At 43.4% G+C, this 20,787-nt stretch overlaps 1 protein-coding gene across 2 annotated transcripts in view; it reads right to left on the minus strand.

Moving 5' to 3' along the window:
• The window catches only part of ADAP2 (ArfGAP with dual PH domains 2), a 267,951-nt gene that overhangs the window by 93,825 nt on the left and 153,339 nt on the right, over positions 1–20,787 (minus strand). For both annotated transcript variants that reach the window (XM_078654379.1, XM_078654378.1), the window contains exon 4: positions 14,970–15,055. In XM_078654379.1, the coding sequence (XP_078510505.1) occupies positions 14,970–15,055 (86 nt within the window). The remainder of the gene's footprint in view (positions 1–14,969; positions 15,056–20,787) is intronic.

A 20,787-nucleotide genomic window follows, 5' to 3' on the forward strand; every position in this document is an offset into this window, starting at 1 on the left:
TACAACCGAGCACTGCCAAGAACTTTCCCTTGGGAAACCGACAAGGGAACCAAAGCAGCCCCAGGGATAACGAAACCGGAAAAGAAGAACACGACCGCTGATACGTGATACCCACCACAAGGGGCCCGCAGTGTTTTGAGTGTGGGGAATGGGGACACATCGCCAGACTGTGTCCAAGAAAAAGAACAGCAGAAGAGCCGATGGAGGTCGGCTACATTCCTAAAGCCGTGATGTACACGGCAGAGATGGGACCATCCTTTTACGAAAGGGTATATGTGAACAGCAAATGTGTCAAAGCCCTTTTGGACTCCGGTTGTAGACAGTCGGTGATACAGAGAAGACTGGTCCGTTCCTCACAATTAGGCCACAACGCCGTGGTACACATTAGATGTGTACATGGAGACGTAAAACCCTACCCCGTAGCACACCTCACCCTACGGCCTCTAGGCGGGGAACCCTGTGTAGTGAAAGTGGGAGTAGTGGAAACCCTACCCGAGGACCCGATCATAGGGGTAGACAACCCTGATTTTATGTCCCTCTTCAGGAAAAAGATAGAAGGACAACCCCGGGAAGCGTTCTTAACGTCCGAACCCTGGGAGTTGGATCGGGGGTTCAAGTTTGCACAGGCCAATGACCCCACCCTTCTGAACGCCTGGGAGGCAGCCCATATCGCAGAAACAACACCAACCCATGGGTATCCCCGGTTCAGGATCCTAAACGATCTGTTGTATAGGGAAGGGAAAGCAGGTGATCCCCCCACAACTAGTCATCCCAGAAGACTTCAGGGATCAGATACTTTTCTATGCCCACACCCATCTGACAGCAGGGCATAGCGGGGCCGAGAAGACCCTTCAGAACATCACAAGACTCTTCTTCTGGCCCGGCATCTACAAGACGGCAGAGAGTTATTGCAAACAATGTGAGGTCTGCCAAAAAAGAAATATGAGCAGACCACCAGCAGTGCCCCTCCAGCCGTTACCTATCATAGGCAACCCCTTCGAAAGGGTGGGTATGGACCTTATTGGTCCTCTTCCCCGTACATCCAGGGGACATACCTACGCCCTAGTCGTTGTGGATTACAACACCCGTTTCCCGGAGGCCTTTGCACTTAGCACCCCTACTACCAAGAATGTAGCAGAAAAACTGATCGAGTTGTTTTCAAGGGTGGGATTCCCCAGGGAGATCCTCACGGATCAGGGCACTCCCTTTGTTTCCAAAATGATGGCGGAAGTCTGTAAAACGCTAGATCTACGACACATTCGTACCTCGGCCTACCACCCCCAAACGGATGGTCTGGTCGAGAGATACAACCGCACGCTCAAAACTACCCTCAAGAAAATGTTAACCGCCGAAAACAAGGACTGGGACAAGTTGTTGCCCCTAGCCCTTTATGTTCTACGGGCACATGTGCAGAGCAGCCTAGGGTTCTCTCCTTTTGAACTCCTATATGGGCGACAGCCCAGGTCACTATTGGAGATAACCAAGGACGCTTGGGAAAGAGAAGAGGCGGCCGATCAAAGATTCCTCTTGGAATATACCAAACAGTTAAAATCCAAGTTAGGCAAACTGAGAGACCTAGCCTACTCCAACTTGGAGAGAACCCAGGACAAACAAACAATACTATGACAAGGGCAAGAAATGGAGGACGATGAATAAGGGTGACTGGGCCTTGGTGCTTCTCCCCTCTTCCACACAAAAGTTTAGAAGCGAATGGAAAGGGCCTTACGAGATCATGGAGACCTTAGGCAAAACGACCTACCGTGTACAGGTCACTCCTAGTCGACAACAGACCTTTCATATCAATCTTTTGAAGAAATGGATTGGACCCCCGCCTAAAACAAACCATCTAGTGTTACCATCACGGGACGACGGTAACACTCTAGACCAGCTTCCCGTTAACCCAGAGCTGACGGCGACCGAGCAAGGGGACCTCATGCAAAGGCTGCAAAGGTTCTCCCCTATGTTTTCGGATACCCCTGGTTGTACCCACTTAGCAGAACACTGCATAGAGACCGAACAGGGCAAGGTGGTCAAGCAGAGAGCGTATCGTATTCCGGCTGCCCAGAGAGCGGACGTAAAGAGAGAAGTCGGGGACATGCTTCAGCTCGGGGTTATTCGTCCATCACGAAGTAACTGGGCTTCACCCATCGTGATGGTTCCTAAACCGGATGGGTCCACCCGGTTTTGTATGGACTTCCGTGCATTAAACGCGATTTCCTCCTTCGATGCCTTCCCGATACCCAGAGTGGACGAGCTGATAGAGAGGATAGGAGAAGCCAGGTACATAACTACCCTAGACCTGACCAAAGGCTACTGGCAGGTACCGCTGCGAGAAAAAGACAGGCATAAAACGGCCGTTGCCACGGACGATGGCTTGTTCGAATTCAATGTACTACCGTTCGGGCTACACAGAGCCCCGGCAACGTTCCAGAAACTAATGAACACAGTATTAGCCCCTCACACCCGATACAGTTCAGTGTACCTCAATGACATAGTCATCTTCAGTCCGACTTGGGTGGAACACCTAGAACACATAGGCCACATCCTCACTGCCTTACAACATGCAGGACTACACGTAAATTCAAAGAAATCAAGGGTCGCCTATCCCAAGGTAAAATACCTAGGGTTTATATAGGGGGAGGGGGTGATCGTTCCCCAGGAGGAGAAGATACGGGCCATAACTAACTCCCCTTTTCCCTCTAACAAGAAAGAACTAAGGGCCTTCCTGGGTCTAATCGGCTATTACAGGCGGTTCATAATGAACTTTGCAAACGTAGCCGCTCCCTTGACGGACCTCCTCAGGAAGAACGTCAAACTCAACCTGGGAAAACCCCCACCCGAAGAAGCCAGAAGGGCTTTCGATGACCTAAAGAGAGCCATCACGTCCAGCCCAGTGTTGATACCCCCAAACTACGAGAAATCATTCACTCTGGCAACAGACGTCTCGGATACCGGGGTGGGGGCGGTACTGTCACAGGAAGGGCAGGACGGATTAGAGCACCCCGTCCTTTATATAAGTCAGAAACGCCACCCTAGGGAGCGCACATACCCAACGGTCGAAAAAGAGTGCCTTGCGATTCGCTGGGCAGTGGACAAACTGCGGTACTACCTGGAGGGGAGGTCCTTTACTCTATACTCAGACCACGCTTCCCTACAATGGATGCAAAAGAATATGGCCCAGAACCCCAGAGTGCTTAGATGGTTTCTTTTCCTCCAGCCCTTTTCCTTTAGAGTAGTGCACAGAAAAGGGACAGACAATGGTAATGCTGACTATTTGTCGAGGGTGCCAGTTCTCCCCGATCGGGAGAATCCAGGGGGGGTGTAGTGTAACAGGGTCGGGGCGGGAGGCCTTGAGGACTGGTGGACCCATGACCCTAACTCCCCTCCTTACCCACAGACTGACTCTTCGAGGGCGGATTGGGACAGCCGTTTAGAACAGGACGGTGAAATCGACCCCGGCGCCTTTAACTGGGCGTATGATGACCACGACGAGACTCCGCCCCCGGCTGACGTCGGAGGCTCCGATTCGGTGAAAGGACAGGAAGTCCTGTATTCGGCGTGTGACATCACCCCAGAGTGCCGAGAAGGAACCGGAGAAGAAGGACCGTGGAGAAAACGAGAGAAGAACGGAGAAGACAGGAGAACTGAGAGCGGAGAAGAGCCAGGAGGCCAACGACCCCGTGATCCGCCGTGCCACGCTCCCGAGGGAGGAGTGTGGCTTTCCCAGGTTGAGCAACCTGGGTGGGGAGAAAGAGCGCCCCTTTGTAGATTCTGTAAATACCCCAGTGTGTGCCTTTCCCGTGTCTTTATCTTTTCCCCCCCTCCCCTTCCTAACCCATCCCGCGTTCCTCACACCAATCCTCCTTCCTGAGCACTGACACGGCAGCTTATACATACCACGGGTGCCCCCTCACCATCACTCGGTCCTAATGCGGGCAGGTCGGTATCAGACCATTAACTAACGGCTTCCCTCTGTTGGTCTCCTTTTTTCTTGGGGTCCGGAGATGGCACTACCGCGACTAGGGAGAAGGCACCTGCCAGGAGCCACCGAGACCGAGAGACACCGCCAAAACGGACAAACTGGAGTTTGCCAGAGAAAGACTTACCTTCAGAACCCGGCGTACCCTGATAATAAAACCCAGTTTACGAAAACATTCTGGTCTTCAGCCTCCTACTGTTACCGCGCCCATCTCCACCACCCCTCGCACGCCCACATAGTGATAATTTATTTCTTGGAACAAACACTTTCAAGTCTGGTGCAGTGGTCAGAGCATTCTTAACATCTTTAAATTCTCTCTTGCAATGCCCATCCCACTCAAAGGTTATCTTATTTTTAAAAAATGAGAGCATATGCCATGCTTGACTGGCAAAGTTGCTGATGAATTTACTATATAAGTCTATCATTGCTGAAAAGGGTATCAGCTCGTGTTTGGTTTTGGGTGCCACTAATTTCATTATGTTGTTAACCAGATCTGCTTTGTGTTGTACCCCTTCAGAAGTTAATTTATACCAAAAATAGTTTACTTCAGTACATTGAAACTTACATTTGTCTTTCCTTACTGTAAGGCCATGCTCTTTGAATCTATCCAAAACTTGTACAAGTCTTTCATTATGTTGTGCCTGAGAGTTCCCAAATATCAGCACATCATCTTTATAACAGACCGAACGGCATGCGTTTAAATGTATATGCCTCCATGTGCATGATGAATGCAGGGAGCTTTTGAGAGTCAGGCGTAGATGGATCTGGTAATAGGGGAATGTTAGATCTAATGTTGAGAAGAGTTCAGCTCCACCTACATTTGTGATCAGCTATGTTACGTTTGGCAAAGAGCACTTATCAACAGCTACCTCTTTGTTGAAGGTCCTAAGGTGAACACACAGGCAAATCTTGCTGTCTGCTTTTCATGCAAATCCAATGGCAGCTAACTATTTAGTTGCTTCCAGAGGTTCTACTACATTCAACTTGCACAGTTTCTCTATCTCTTCCCTCACTGTGTTCTGTACACTCAAGGGCAGACTATGTACTTTAGCTGATACTGGAACTGCTTTCTCTTTGAGTTTTATCTTGTGCAAATATTGTTTTAGGCATCCTAAATTTCCTTCAGAATATTATTTCTTGAAATCAGATCCCACCTCTACATCCTTGTTAACATTCTGGATCAGTATTTTAGGTTCAGCATTAGGATTCAGATAAATAATGTGTTTTTTGTGCTGGTCATCCTAAAATGTTATCTCCTTTACATGAAACACAAACTTTGTATATTGCATACCTGTTTTTATACTCAATCTTTCCTACAAAGTATTCTATTACCTTTATTGACTGACCACCATACCCTCTTAGGTGTATATCCATTTTGTGAAGGTTCATCTGTTTCTTGAACAGTTTCCTAAATGCAGTCCTCTGAAATTATGGTTAGTCTAGAGCACGAATCAAACATTACATCAACCTCAAGGTCTTCTGTTATTACCACATCTTTGGGCTTGTTAGACCATCCATTAGTCATCTGCAGTGCAATTTCTTTGCATCCCTCAGACACGCCTTGTTTCTCAGGTTTCTTGCTACAAGAGCTACTTCTACAGCACGCCATAAACTTATTACATATGGCTTTCATTGCTGGGCATTCTTTACTGTTCGTCATGTGGCTAACCCTCCGAAATCTGTAGCGTTGACCCTTGAAGGCACTGACACTCCTCCTGTCCTTTGTCACAGGAGTACCCATAACTATTTATACCTCATTTTTCTCATCCCCAACTATGTGTACATTTTCCTTACTGTTGGTGTCTTGCTTGATTTCTTTCACATATCTCATCATGAGCTCTACTTGTTTTGCCACAGTCAACACATCTCCCTAGAGAGGATCATCTTTTAGCCAAAGTTCCTTCCATATCCTTTCAATTTTACAATTCAACAACTGGTAGTGATTTGTTGCTTCAAACTTACATGAGGCTGAAAATGTATGCAAATCAGACACAAATACCTCTGTTTCTCCTTACTTTATGAGAGCTTCCCAAAATGATAATGCTCCATGATTGTGCTGATCCTAGGAAGGAAATGATTATCTAATTTAATTATGCTTATTTCATATTAATATAACCCCCTAGAGTCAGCAGCACTCAGATCAGGTAGATACTCTAGGATGTATTGTCTTTCTGCTACTTAACAATGTTGAAGTAGTGCTATCTTCCTCTCTAGACCCAAATTGGGCCCACAAACGTTTTGATGTCACATAATATATCTCCTACCTCACTTTCTCCAATCCCTCAAACCTCTCCAAATTTGGGCTTAGGTCTCACAGTATATAGCAATGCAAAACGTATTCACACACTGAGTTTCTGTTCTCTTTTTATCACGGACATCAGTGCAGTGGCGGCTCCTCAGCTTAGGTAGTGGAGCGTTGCCCACTGCTTGGAAGCAGTGAAAGAAAGGAAAAATAAATCTGCAGCTTGGCGGAGCTGCTCTGCTGAAAGAGCAGGGCAGAGGAGGAGCGGTGAGCACACTGAAGTGCGCATGACGCTTTGACCTGATCTCTCAGGCCGGCCAAACAGACATGCGCAGTTAGCATGTTCTCCACACACGCTTAATTACATGCTGGGCGGAGAACATACCCAGGCCCCCAGTCCCTGTCTGCGCGCTGAACCAAGGCACTCAGATCAATCACAATGCTGCATTGCAGCGTTGTGATTGTCCTTGGGGAGCCTGGGTGCTTACCAATCACAACACTGCATTGCAGCGTTGTGATTGGCTCAGGGGAGCCTAGATGTGCTTCATGTTTGGTGACTTCAGCCTGAAAGAGGAGATATGCAGCACGAGGTAAGTTCTTTTTTCAGGCCCTCTTACCCGACCACCCTGGTACCCCAGATGAGCGCCGGCTGCCACTGCATCAGTGTGGTTTTTCTCAACTGTCTCCAGGTGGTTCTGGCTCTGTTTAGACTGGAAAATCTCTGAATCCCAGAATCAATGAGGCGAGTACACCTTGCAGGTCTAGGACAAAATGCGGTAAACGCCGGGCGGTAGGTGGCGAACCATATAAAGTATTCACAAGTCTCCTCACAGATGCTTCTTCCTCCGGGCTCCTGCCAAAACCCATGGGAACAAGGATGCTGCTTGCATCCAGGAAGGCAGACTTAAGGAAGGTGAGCGGTCCTAATGGAGTTAGGCCCTAAATCAGGTTCTTGGGTGCTAATTCTCCTCATTGTGCTGCGAGCGAGGTGAGTTATTGGTGGTGAATTCTCCTGCTGAGTGCGCACATCTCATGCTCACAACAGTTCATAGTTGCTTTTACACTGCCTCAATGATGCTCACATCTGTTCATAGACACTTATGTGAAGAATTCTCATGCTCAGGTCGCAAACCTAGTCTTCAAGGAAAGGCAACGGCTGTGAATTTTCATGCTCAGCATCTACCTTTCACACTCACAACAGTTTGTTGCTGTGTGTGTGCTTTGCCAAACATGTTCCCCTCAGTTTATCGGTGCTTAAGTTCGGAAGTACAAAAGTAGCGGATTCCTCATGTACAGTGCGGACCCTCACCAGAAAGCCACACATCCTTCATTGTATTGTATTGTAATTGCATTTATATAGCGCTTACTACCCCTGACGAGGCGTCGAAGCGCTTTTTCGGCGGGTAGCACGCTACTCCGGGACCCACAGAGGATTAGTGTTGAATTAGTATAGTGAAACATGCAAGTACATTTTAAGTGGTGGATAAGTTAATCAGTTATTTGGATTTGGAATGATAGCAGAAGGATAGAGTAGGACAAAGGTTCGTATTTATCTATCGCTCGCTTGTTGACGCATGCTATTCAGGGAACCTATAGAGGATTAGTGGTGAATTAATATGGTGAAATATGAGGTAATTTCAGTGGTGGATATTAGTCTGTTACTTGGAGTGAGAAGGATAGCGGATGGATAAAAGGGGAAGAAAGATTTGCATTCATATAGCACTTGTTACCCCTGATGGGCGTTGAAGCGCCTTTCTGGCGAGTAGCACGCCACTCCGGAACCCATAAAGGATTAGTGTTGAAAATTAGTATAGTATAAATATGAAGTAATATGAGTAGTAGATATGTTATTCAGTTATTTAGGCAGTATATTAGTATAGTTGAATATGGAATTTGAGAAATTTTGAGAATTTTCCGACATCGGAAGCAGAGAGCGGAGTCAGATAATCATCTCTGTTTCTCATTGTTTACATGCTGGACGGAGGTTGAAATCACATCCCTCGGGCACACTGTTTCATTCCCAAGTCAATAACTCAAGCGGTGTACAGGGGTCACGTCGGGATGACCGTTAAGTCACCACAGTGAATGACGCCAGTAGCCAATTACTCGTGCTCAGGGCTCAGGCTCACAGCCAGCGACCATCCGCAAAAGTACTCACTGTGTGCAGGAGTCAGTTTGACCCAACAATCCTGTACTCCCTGAATGTCCTTCAGTTCCTGAGAGTAGTCACACACAGTCTTACTGTTGCATCGAGTGCATGTGGAGGTGTCCCTGGACACATTAGGTCTTCGTCGACAGTGTCCAATGCAAGATAAAAAGATTACACAATAAGCAGACCAGAGAGTGAAGCGAAGCATCAGGTTTATTCCATACACCTCAGCCATTGCATACCAACTGCCATTTCAGGAGCAAGCAGATGCCTCACTCAACATTCTAGAACTTCGTGACCACTAGGTACCACTATTCCAGTCTCTTCTAAAATGTTCTGCCGTCTTCTACAGTGCAAGTGTCATAGGTGATGGACAGATACCACAGGTAGCCTTGTTACTGCTCAATTACTAGAACGGTAAGAGTTTTACACTCTCTCCGAGCTATAAGTGATTCCTGGTAGAATCTGAGATGAAGAAATAGAGCATCCCACAGTTGAGGCACCGCATCCCAGTGTTGATGACAAGATGAGGCCCAATGCTGAAAAATCAATATCTTAGTTTGGAACGCAAATGTGAGCAGCGTTTGTAATTAAGACAGGGAAGTATGCAGTGGCTCAATATGTGGGTTTCCCTTCAGTTGCACCACCACTTTGACATCACCCTCTGCATAATTTCCATCCCATCGTGAGGTCACAATTTTCAACCTTCCAGAGAGCTGGAGCCATGCAGACGGTAGCTCGTGATATTCTCTTATCAGCATCACCTGCAGTACCTTGTCAACATGGGTCTGCAGGGACCCACTAGTCAAATGGTGGCTGATGGTACAGGAGAAACCCATTATTTTTTTCCATGCCAATGCCGGGTCTTTATACATTTGGAAGGGCAGTGGAGCCTTATTAAATAGGAGCACAGGCTTCAGAGCGTGCCCTTCTTTCCCCTCTGAGCGCTTAAAAAACATCACAGAGGTCTCTGCACAGAAAAGATAGTAGTTGCGGAGGTAGAGGTCTCCAAATGTAGGTTTGTGAATTTGAATTTTTTGCACGAGTAGTACTCTGACCATACTACTAAATGCAGTTGGTTAATCAGGCCCATCATTAATGGTGATTAGATTCTAAGCTGCACTCAAAAAATTAACATCTGTGATAGGCTGACCATAATTCTAGACTTAGGTGACAGATCTCTAAATGAAAACAAGCTGGCATAAAATACTTTTGTAATGTAGAACATTCTCTTTATGTAACATCTAATCATTGATGCAAATAAATACATCTGTGGACATTCTCACCACAATCCATGGTCTGAGCCTTTCAATCGCATCTCCAGCTTAATACTGCTAGTGCCAAATACTGGTTTATTGACAGAGTCATTGAATAATATCTGTATATTTTATGTAATTTGTTCCTTAGATTGAGTGGTCTGAACGCTGCTTTTGTTAGTATCATAATCTCCCCATTGGTCATCATTACAAGTGGCTGGTAAATTTCAATGAGCCTAGTAATGTGTAGTGTACATTCTGAAGCCACATCCACATGTACTATGGGGCAGGGCATCAGTGCAAAATGGGCACTTCTTTTTGTACGATTGAAGTCTGCACTGCTCATTTCCATAGTGCCTGCCTAATCAGTATGCCTGCAGAGGTACCCACAGGCATCAGTCTTCCAACACTCCTATTATGAGCACAGTGCGACAGGACACAGACCCTTGTCCCAGCTATTAGAAGTCACCCACTCTGAGCCTCAGAGGAGCATGCAGCGGTTATTGAGGGTCCAAAGTCTGGTTAAAAAAGGCTTGCATCATATTCTTTAGGCTCAGGGGAAGTGAATCTGCATGAGCAAATTTGCCTTTGCAAATGGTTAGCGATTTCCAAGGTCAAGCAGTTAACATCCCTACATTTCCAGCTGCAGATGCAGCTGCTAATATTTTGAGCATGCCCGTGCCCCTTCAGTACCAGATAGAAGATGCCCCTATTTTGCAAGTGAAAACTATAGTAATCTTCAAAGTCTGTGATAGAGTGCCATGTTATTCTGAAATTTGTAGGGGTGCATCATAATCACCGTTAGTCCGCACCCATGTAATCCAGAGTGAATGTAACATTAAATTGGTAGAAAATGTAACGTAAAAATGAATCGTGTACATGTATTGTTCGAAATTTAGCTCATGATGATTGAAAATGTAATCGACATATAAAGTGTGCCATGAATTCATTTGTGTGTAATGTAGCTTGTAGGTTTAAAACGTGCTATATAAAAGTTGCACATGCAGAAATGACCGTAGTGCCCTAATCATGAGAAATGCAATGTTTAGAAATATAAACTATTAACATTGTGTAGGGTTAAACGTGTAGAGGCCTGTGTTAAATAGTTGCTTGCGTTTTGCCATGAAAGGCCTGTTCGTGATTTTCTCATGTTAGCAGAATTGAAAAGACCTGAAATGTATTTTTCCTTGGGAAGGCTCTCAATAGAATGTAGTCAGCAGAATTTCATGAACAAGGTTGTTCTGTTCTCAGGTGTTCGTTGCAGGTGCAAGGACATTTTCCTCGTTAGTTAGACTGATGCTCATTGTTTTAGGAGTTAGGCATGGAGGAGGCTGGATACATCGTTGCATTGGAATTTGATAATGAATCCTCGCGCTGGGACCCAAGGACAACTCAACCGTTTTTGGAGAAGATCAAGTTTGGGAAAATTACCTGCCGGAGATGTGTGTCCAGAGGAGGTGTCGGGCATTTTAGGAGATGTGTATTTTGTATTAGGGACAGTGGCCCGAGGGAGGAGAGGCAGAGAATGGGAGAGAAGGACAGAGAGGCGGACGAGGTAGAGAGGGTCGAGAAGAGAGTACGAAGTCACTAGGAGGGTAAGAGTAGGGTTAGATTCTAGGAAAGAAGTTTTAGATAGATTGGCTTGTCTTTAAGGTGAATGCACTTCTGAGGAAGTCTTCATAAGCGGACACCTTTTCCGATTTGACTAGGAGAATGTTATGTAGGGATGTCACCTTAGAGATAGAGTAGGAACATAATTAATCAAACATTTTCCTTTCTGTAATCTGATGAAAACTAACCTAGAGGTTGGATCAATCATTGCTTGCTTAATCTTTTTGGAATTGCTTATGCTTTTTACTTTGCATCAAATTAGGTTAATCTGGGGAATTAATGAATTTTGTATTAGTGCCTATGTATCTTTTCAACCTTGTAATGAGGTGCTTGTATGTCCAGTTGTTTTTGGCTTTGGAATAAATTCTTAAAATCGAGATAGAGGCAGTGATTTAAGTCCATATTGATTAGTCTTGTTGATGAAGTTGATTTTATTGGTTTTCTCCCTTTTACACTCCTTAGTAGATAAAAAGATCCAGTCAACCGAAGATCCTTATAAATGGTAAGATCTGATAAAACAGAGGTAAGGATCGGGCGCAATCAGCTGTGTTAGTGTCAGTGCTTCGCGTTTGTGTCTGGGCATAGTCAGTAGCTGTGCCCAGTCTTGCAGTTCATTTTTAAGACCCTAGTCTTGGGACTTTAACTTTTCTTATTTTTCATATTTGTTGCTTTGTATCAGGCTTAAGGACATCAAACAATGGCTACTTAACGATCTAAATAGAAAGGGTTTTAACTTTAGCATTTCTTTATCTGTCATTGCTGTTAGTATCAAAATATTTTTCTCATCACCTCGTAAAGCACCAACAATTTAATTGCTTACACTGTTAATATTAAATATTAAAATTCCCTTGCCTTCCAAATCTTTTCTGAATGTTTTATTGCCCTATTTCAACCGTTTTCTTCACAAAAAATAATCATGCTTTGAGAAAAACTGCTTTACATACTTTTCATATTTCATCGCATTTGTTGAGGCATTAAATGCTCATTTAGTTAAGTTCTCTTGGAGAAAATATATGAATATAACATAAATCTAATAAAACAAGTTATTGTGTCATTATAATAAAGTGCAACTGTCCAATAAAGTCCCAACATAAAATTTCTTTAAAAAGCACCTTCAAAATGTAAATATAGGGTAACATAATCTTTCATTTGTGGAAGATAAAAACAAAAATAGAATAGCACTTTCCTTAGACACGTTACAATGTTGAAAGAAAGGATCTAAACATTTTGTGAGATACTGTCCAAGACAAATGCATAAAATAAATGTGATTCAAATCCTGTATTACATTATTACATAGTGGACACACACAGTCATCATTGAGGGTGCTGCTCCAACCTCCTGCTACTGCCGTCATAATTGGTAGTCCATCTGCTCTCAATAAAAACAGGGCACTTTAAATACAATAATATGGTTGGGTGTTCCTCAATATGGCTATAGTTAAAATAGTATTACAACTTTTCAAAGTGGTGCCAGGCAGGTTGTCATTCTATAACCATTAGTGGGAATTACTCTTTTTAAGGCAAGCTTCAAGTGGTTATATTTCCAAGTTTTTAAATAATCAAGTGGAATTTCCAAATAGCTAGTTTATCTTTAAAAATACTTAAGTAACAATTCATCTTTTAAAATCCATCTTAGGAAACATGCAAAATATTAAACCCCCAGAGAACTTCAGCAGAACAAAACAAATATAAGCAGTCAGGATCCCAAGTTCTAGACACTGCAACTGGCGTGCTAGGTGTAACATTAATACATGAGCGAAGCATTTTATCCTTTATTTTCTGTACAAAGTGACAATATATATGAGGAAAATATTCCATCCGATAGGACAGAGTTGGTGGTATTATGGCAACATATATTTCTATCATATGTTTGAAATGCCTTTTATCAACCGATTTATAGAATGTATTAATGGCACCGCTATGTGCAAGGGCTTACATGCCATTATGTGCAATATGTAGTTTTGTATCTAGGTTCTATGAGAAAATTCTGAGATGAGGATAACATTTCTTAGGAGCCCAAAAAGTGCTAGTTATTTCTTTCTTTCAAGAAAAAAATCTTTACTTTTTTTGCACATTGAGTTTTAATGAATGTTACTCAGAATATTCATGGACTGTATTTAGATTTCTTTGTAAGCCATTAGGGTTCAAATCTAATTAAATTAAATCTTCAGCATAGAAAAGTGAATGTCAGCAACAATTTCCTAACTTAGGAGGGAAATTATTAATGGAACAGAATAGGTTTGGTAAATCACATAAATACAAAGGAAAAAGCAAAGGAGCTGATAAACAAATCTGTTTTAGACTATTTTTAGTTGCAGTTAGCTCCGAGAGCTCTCTGTCTCCCCCCAACAGCACTTTACAGCAAGTTGATGAGTGTAGGGCAACTAATAATCTTAAAAGTGTGGCAGGTAAACCCATTTGTGCAAGTTTCCCCCCAAAAATTAGAAGATCAATGCGGTTAAAGGGCCTGACGAAATCAATGAATGCAGCATAAATGTATTAGTTTATCAATTTTACATATTTATCTAAGATTGTTTGACGGATCGCTATGTGTCTAGTGTAGATTAATTCTTTCAAAAGCCAGATTGTTCATACTGCAGAAAGTTCTCCTTTTCCAACCAATCAACAAGATGTTCATGGATGCTTTTGGCAAAGATCTTGCCCACTGTCCAGTAAGGCTATCTGTAATTTTGGAGATTAGTTTTGATCCTCTTTTAGGTCGAGCCTGGGCAGCGAATGCACTGCTTTGCGAGGCATGCTGTATTGGAGTATGGACTTGAAGCATCACCTACTCTGCCCCCATATTTTTCTTTGGATTGTGTCATTGTCCTTTGCAAATGCTGGCTTCTGATTTGTTAATAGGCATGTAAGTACCACCTTGTCTTCATTTGTGACCTCCCTTGAGGACTGGACCTTTTACTTCTGTTGTTACATGGTATGTCTTAATTAGTCTGTAAGCACTCTTTTCTTTAATGAGTTTCTCCTACTACAGGCACGACATGCTTTCCTGCAACATTCAGCAAATCATGTGGGCTTTAACTTTCTAAGCAGCCCTGGACAAAGGCGGTCACTTCTTGAGTCTCAGCTACTGACAGTGTAAATGACAATTCCTTTTCTTTATGTGTTAATTATCAAAACAGATAAATAAAAGGCATTGTCATTTACAATGCCAATAGCTTAAACTCCCGCAAATGCGAGACCTATTGCATTGCAAATTAGTGTTATACAATGGAAGGATTATACTCCCAGTCCATGATGCAGGAATGTTACATGAGAGATTGTAATAGGCAAACAGTGGTTCTAAAATATATCCTCATGAGCATAGAAAGGAGCATTTTAAGGAAGGCCACAGCCAGTGGGAGAGCGGGGCTTTAGTAAGGCAACACAATAGTATTTAGTTGCAGCTTTTGCTACTCTACTGATACATACATATCAATATCTTTTATTTTTATATTGGAAAAATAATTGTTTGATAGATGTACTACAGTTAAAAAAATGGCAGATTTTACTGGAAAGGAAAACAAATGTTGAAAAACATTGTCAAGGGATGGGTTCTTGGCTTTGCGCCTCAACAAATCCACGTTCATCAGGTAGAGCACCTCCTGGGTACACTAGGGTAACCTTCATATTTTTTATTACCAACCCTCGCCTCACCTCTAACCCATCAGTATATTTCTTCAATCCAACAAGAAAATTTCAGAAGCACTGTCAAGGTCTTCACATACTATTCACCTGATATATACCAAGCAATGATGTCTTTGTTTGCTGTAAATTCCTCTCTTTGGTATTTTGCTCGAATCCACTGCTCTTTTAAAACCCTGAGGCAAAAAAGAATATTGAGATGATTTGGTGATGTTTGGATGCGTGCATTACAGTACATTAAGCAGAACAGTTAGAATATTCTACTTTATACGTTCGGGTTTCCGTACAGGGCGAAAAATAGACAACCTCACAGCACTTAGTAGAATTTTTTATACCAGTTCACGTTTCATTTTGGGCTAAATACAACAGTTGCACGTTTCTAAGCTCTATCAATAACAAATGTTACTTTAAACCAATTTTGTGGTACCTAATTTTACAACTGCACCCTGCCCCTTTTGTACTTGAAGCCCTGCCACCCGGGGTCAGACACAAGCACTTCATCCACAGCGGCGCACGGGCACTGCACTCGTACTTTACACATATGGCACTCACCCATCGCTGCACACATGTGCCCACTGCCCTCTCACGGATCACGTTTCGTCTCATCACAGCGGATCAGAACTTGCTTCTCTCAAACTAAGTCTTACTTTATATATGTACATATAGATTGTGCTAATTGTTTCCTATATATACTGAATCACCGTGGTATATCACACGATAACTCTAATGCCTTTCTTGATTTAGTCTCGAGAAGGAAAGTACATGACGATCAGTACAGACTGAGCAACAAGAATGAATATCGCCTCACCCAGAGAAGGAACTTGTATATATTAAAGAGAACCCAATTGGCAATACTAAAGCCTTTTAAAACAGAATACTTTATTTTATTGGCAGATCTGACACTTTACTCAGGTGTGCGCAATGAAGCTAATCACCCTGGTAAAGAGCATCAACGCTTGGCTGAAAACAAGAGTGAGTGCATTTACTCATTGGCGCCAGTGCATTGAGCACACTACAAACGTGGTTCTCACTGGGTTGAATTATTTCTAGAATTATTTCAATCAACAGAGCGCTATGGCTTTAGAAAGTATTGGTTGGAGTTTCTAAAGGGTGGTTGTGTAGGAATCCCTTGCTGGTTCGTGGACTTGGCTGGAGAATCACATTTTTTATTTGATTGATTTATTGCGATTTTATATAGGGCAAACTTTACCCGAAGGTGTCAGAGTGCTTTACAAAAAGACCAGTTACATTACACAAGGACTTCAGAGTACATGAGTTACAAAAAAGATACAAACAGAAAAACTCTAAATTCACATAAGTATGATAGTAAGTACAAAAGTCTGCTACAGATACTAGTGGTTAAAGTTGCTTATATACAAGTTGCAAATTTACTCAAGGAAAAGATACAAACAGATAAATTCTAAACTCACATAAGAATGCTAGTAAGTACAAATGTCTACTACAGATACTAGTAGTTAGAGGTATATATATATATATATATATATATATATATATATATATATATATATATATATATATATATATATATATATATATATATATATACACACGATGCAAAATCACTCAAGATTACATTTTAAGATGCGCTTAGGGTTGGACAATTATATATTACATATTTACAGGGCATGAACTCCTTGCCCGATTCAGCAAGGCCTTCAGGTGCTGTTGCACTCACAAGCGTTGGTCTTCGGCCTGGAGGGATCCCGGAGGTGGTGATGGCGGGCAGAGGTTATTGTTACTGTTATCAGCTTGTAATTTGATCGGGAGTCTAGGGTGGGAGGCTCCTTCTTAGACCTCTTCTGCAACAGTTTTAGGGCCTTAGAGCTCGCCCTTGCATCATGTATCCCTTAATCAGTCATGTTGGTGGAGTAAGACCTCCCTCGTGAAGTTTTCTGGTAGCGAATTAGGGCGATTGGGGAAGCTGGCTGGGTATATAATTTAATACATAAAAAACAAAAGAGTGGAACTAAAGAAACCTGAGCCGATAAAAAGATGAAAAAAGTCACTCTTATTTTGTAAAAGAACCTTCACTCACCCACCTAGTTGGTGACATGCTTCATCATAGGGTTCCCACCAGAGAGGCCAAGTGCCCCTCTGGTCTGCTACAACGCCTGGTTACAGCAGAGCAGGTTTTTTTTTGTGTGAAACGTGATGGTGCAAAGAATTATGGGTGTTAAAATAACCTTTATTTGCCCAGTAATAGTTTAATGATGGTGGAATAAGGTAAAGGATAAAAACAGTGTAATGGATGTTGTGAACTGGGTAAATTGGCTAGTTACATCCTGTGGTAAAACAAAAACAATGGACTACATGTTTCAGCCTCCTTGTACCAATCGTGAGGCTTTCGTTAGGACCAAACTGCCATGGCAGTATGGGCACCCTAAGGCACACCCAAACCTGAGGCAGAAACACACTCGTGAAGTTTTCTGGTAGCGAATTAGGGCGATTGGGGAAGCTGGCTGGGTATATAATTTAATACATAAAAAACAAAAGAGTGGAACTAGAGAAACCTAAGCCGATAAAAAGATGAAAAAAGTCACTCTTATTTTGTAAAAGAACCCTCACTCACCAACCTAGTTGGTGACATGCTTCATCATAGGGTTCCCACCAGAGAGGCCAAGTGCCCCTCTGGTCTGCTACAACGCCTGGTTACAGCAGAGCAGGTTTTTTTTTGTGTGAAACGTGATGGTGCAAAGAATTAGGTGTGTTAAAATAACCTTTATTTGCCCAGTAACAGTTTAATGATGGGGGAATAAGGTAAAGGATAAAAACAGTGTAATGGATGTTGTGAACTAGGTAAATTGGCCAGTTACATCCTGTGGTAAAACAAAAAACAATGGACTACATGTTTCAGCCTCGTTGTGCCAATCGCGAGGCTTTCGTTAGGACCAAACTGCCACGGCAATATGGGCACCCTAAGGCACACCCAAACCTGAGGCAGAAACACACTCGTGACGGGAGAGTCTAGGTGCCAAACAGGTGTCTGGCTTTAATGGATGTGTGACTATAAGCCACCGCCCCGCCTGGGCCCGTGATGCAAGGTTTACATACATTGACAATTGATTCGCCTTCTAACAATGCTTTGAAGGTGGTATGAGAACCGTAAGTTGCATGGTACCTCTGTGTTTCTGCCTCAGGTTAGGATGCGTCCTAGCGTGCGCATACCGCCGTGGAAGTTTGGTACTGACGAAAGCCTCGCGATTGGCACAAGGAGGCTGAAATATGTAGACCATTGTTTTTTTACCACAGCATGTAACTGCCCAATTTACCCAGTTCACAACATCCTTATTCCCCATCATTAAACTATTACTGGGCGAATAAAGGTAATTTTAACACACATAATTCTTTGCACCATCACGTTTTCACACTCAATAAAAACCCGCTCCACTGTAACCAGGCATTGTAGTACACCAGAGGGGCACTCGGCCTCTCTGGTGGGAACCCTATGATGAAGCATGTCACCAACTAGGTAGGTAGGGAAGGGTTCTTTAACAAAATAAGAGTGACTTTTTTCATCTTTTTATCGGCTCACGTTTCTTTAGGTCCACTCTTTTGTTGTTTATGTATTGAATCTTAGGGGGACGAAGAGTAGCTTCACTTTTCCTCTCTCTCTCGTTGATTGATTATGGGTATATCATTTGGCAGTAGCAGTGCATGCAGTCTACCAAGAGGGAGGAGACTCAGGTAGTTCAGGGTTACAGATTGATCCACCAGTGCCCCCAGTGAAGTGCCTCATAGCTGGTTGTAAGGTCGAGTAATGTCTGCAAACTTACTTTATGGAAGATGAGTACAGCTAATCTGAGATAATTCTAGAAAAAGCACAGTGTTTCAACGGTGGCCATCTTAATGTCAGGCGCAGTATCAAGGGTCCCCAATGGTATAGAGCTTGAGGTGGGTAGAATAGCATGGCTAAGAGCACCTACCATACATCTGGTGTGCAGTACGTAGAACGGAGAATACTTGCTCTTAAGTTTGGTCACTGCTCGATAGGTCTGTGCAAAGCGGAGGATCCTTTCGTTGATGTGGTGTCCCCATGTCAGCAATTTTGAGGCCAAGCTGGCTCCAGCACCAGACCATTAGGGACGAGAATACTTCAGAAGCACTGCTCAAAAAACAATCACCCTTGCAGCTGAATCGGTGGTGAACAGCTTGCCGGGGTCACCACATGTCAGCTGAGCCAGGAATCGTCCCAGCAGGATCGATGAGATCTCTCTGGCGGTAGGATGGGCCGATATGGATGTCTGGCACAGCTAAGCTTATGGCTTAGGCGGCCAGGGCCAGGACGGGTCAAGCTTAGCAAACCACTCTGAAAGCAGGTAAGATTGAGCCAAACTCAGCCTCTTGCGTTTAAAGCCGAGGGGATAATAGTCTGAGGTACTGCGTCTGTTAGGAAAATCCTTCATTTCCTCATTTCCTAATCTGCCCTTTAATGCAGTGGCAGATAAGTCACAGCTGACATACTATCCGCTTGGCACTGGCAAATTATGGGCCTGTTATTAGTTACCTGGCCATTCTTAGTCTCAATACGTTTGGGGAACGGTGTGGCGCAAAAACTATATTGACATATACAGATCATCAACAAGATTTACAGATGTTAATTTGGCTGCCATGAGATGCTAGTGGAAGGGTCATAATAACGGAGAAACATAGCCCTATATTTTGGATACACTGAGTCAGACAGCTCAGCTGGCCTTCTTAGGCCAACATACTGTATTATAGTGTTGTCCAGCTTTGTGTTGTAAACAGCTACGATATTTCTGGATATCAATATATTCCTCGTGATATTCTGGTATTCTGTACATTCAACACACTTTTTCATAGGCTGACTAGACATGGCGCTATAAGAAAGAAGGCCTACCTCTAGGTCACCATACCATATTTAGGGGGACCCAACTTCTCTGCGAAATTCCTACCAACATATATAAAAACTCCACTGATTCACAAGTCGGCACTAGACTTGTAAGAATAGTATTTCTAATCAATGTAATTCATCATCATTCAGCTAAACGACCTGGGTTATTTACTTTTAATCATGTGCATGGTACATTTTGTTGTGGTGTGGTTTTATTGTGACTTTTCTCCTACAAAACAAATGCAAACTGAAGAGTGCGTGGTTAAATGGCTAAATTAGGGCACATTATGAGCCCTCCCTTATTTTCACATGTTGGCTCAATTTTGGTATTTCAAAAATGTATAAGAGATTGATAAAAGAACCACAATTAGACTTTGCTCTCCCTATCCAAACTAGGTCTGTTGGTACAGATCATCATCTCAGATCAAACCATTCTCTCAGGACAACATATACCATTACCTATATGTAAATGTAAATGTACAGGAATTTATATAGCGCAAATCACCAAGCGGTTTCTAAGCGCTTGCTTAGGGAACCCGTCCTGGTATTCCCCTGTGAGATAACCCCGGCAGGGTATCCGCAAGGTGAAAGCCAGGCATCCCGCCGCGAGGGGCCGTTGTGGAGATTAAGCAAGCTATTGCCCAGAGTCGCAGAGTGTGAACCCCTGAATCGAGTAGGCACCGGAGCGAGAATTGTCGAGTCCATGGACATTTTAGGACTCAAGACCCCGCCGAGCTGGGAATTGAACCCTGGTCCCGGGCTGACCTCTGCTTCCAGGTCTGCCTCCTCTAACCAGTGAGCCACACTTCTCCCTATGTCATCAGCTATCACAGACTTTGGGGTGAGAAACAATCGCATTACATCTTCAACAGCCCCTTCACAGAGAACATGATCCCTGGTCAACCTCCATAACATCAGACTCAAACAGATCGCACCAGAACCAATGCACTCAATTAGAACACACCCTCAACCCCATCTTCACAGCAGGAAACTATCACCTTCAGCCACACCTCCGAACTCCCATGGAAGGACCAC

Source organism: Lissotriton helveticus, chromosome 7 (genome assembly GCF_964261635.1).
Source record: "Lissotriton helveticus chromosome 7, aLisHel1.1, whole genome shotgun sequence".
Lineage (NCBI taxonomy): Eukaryota > Metazoa > Chordata > Amphibia > Caudata > Salamandridae > Lissotriton > Lissotriton helveticus.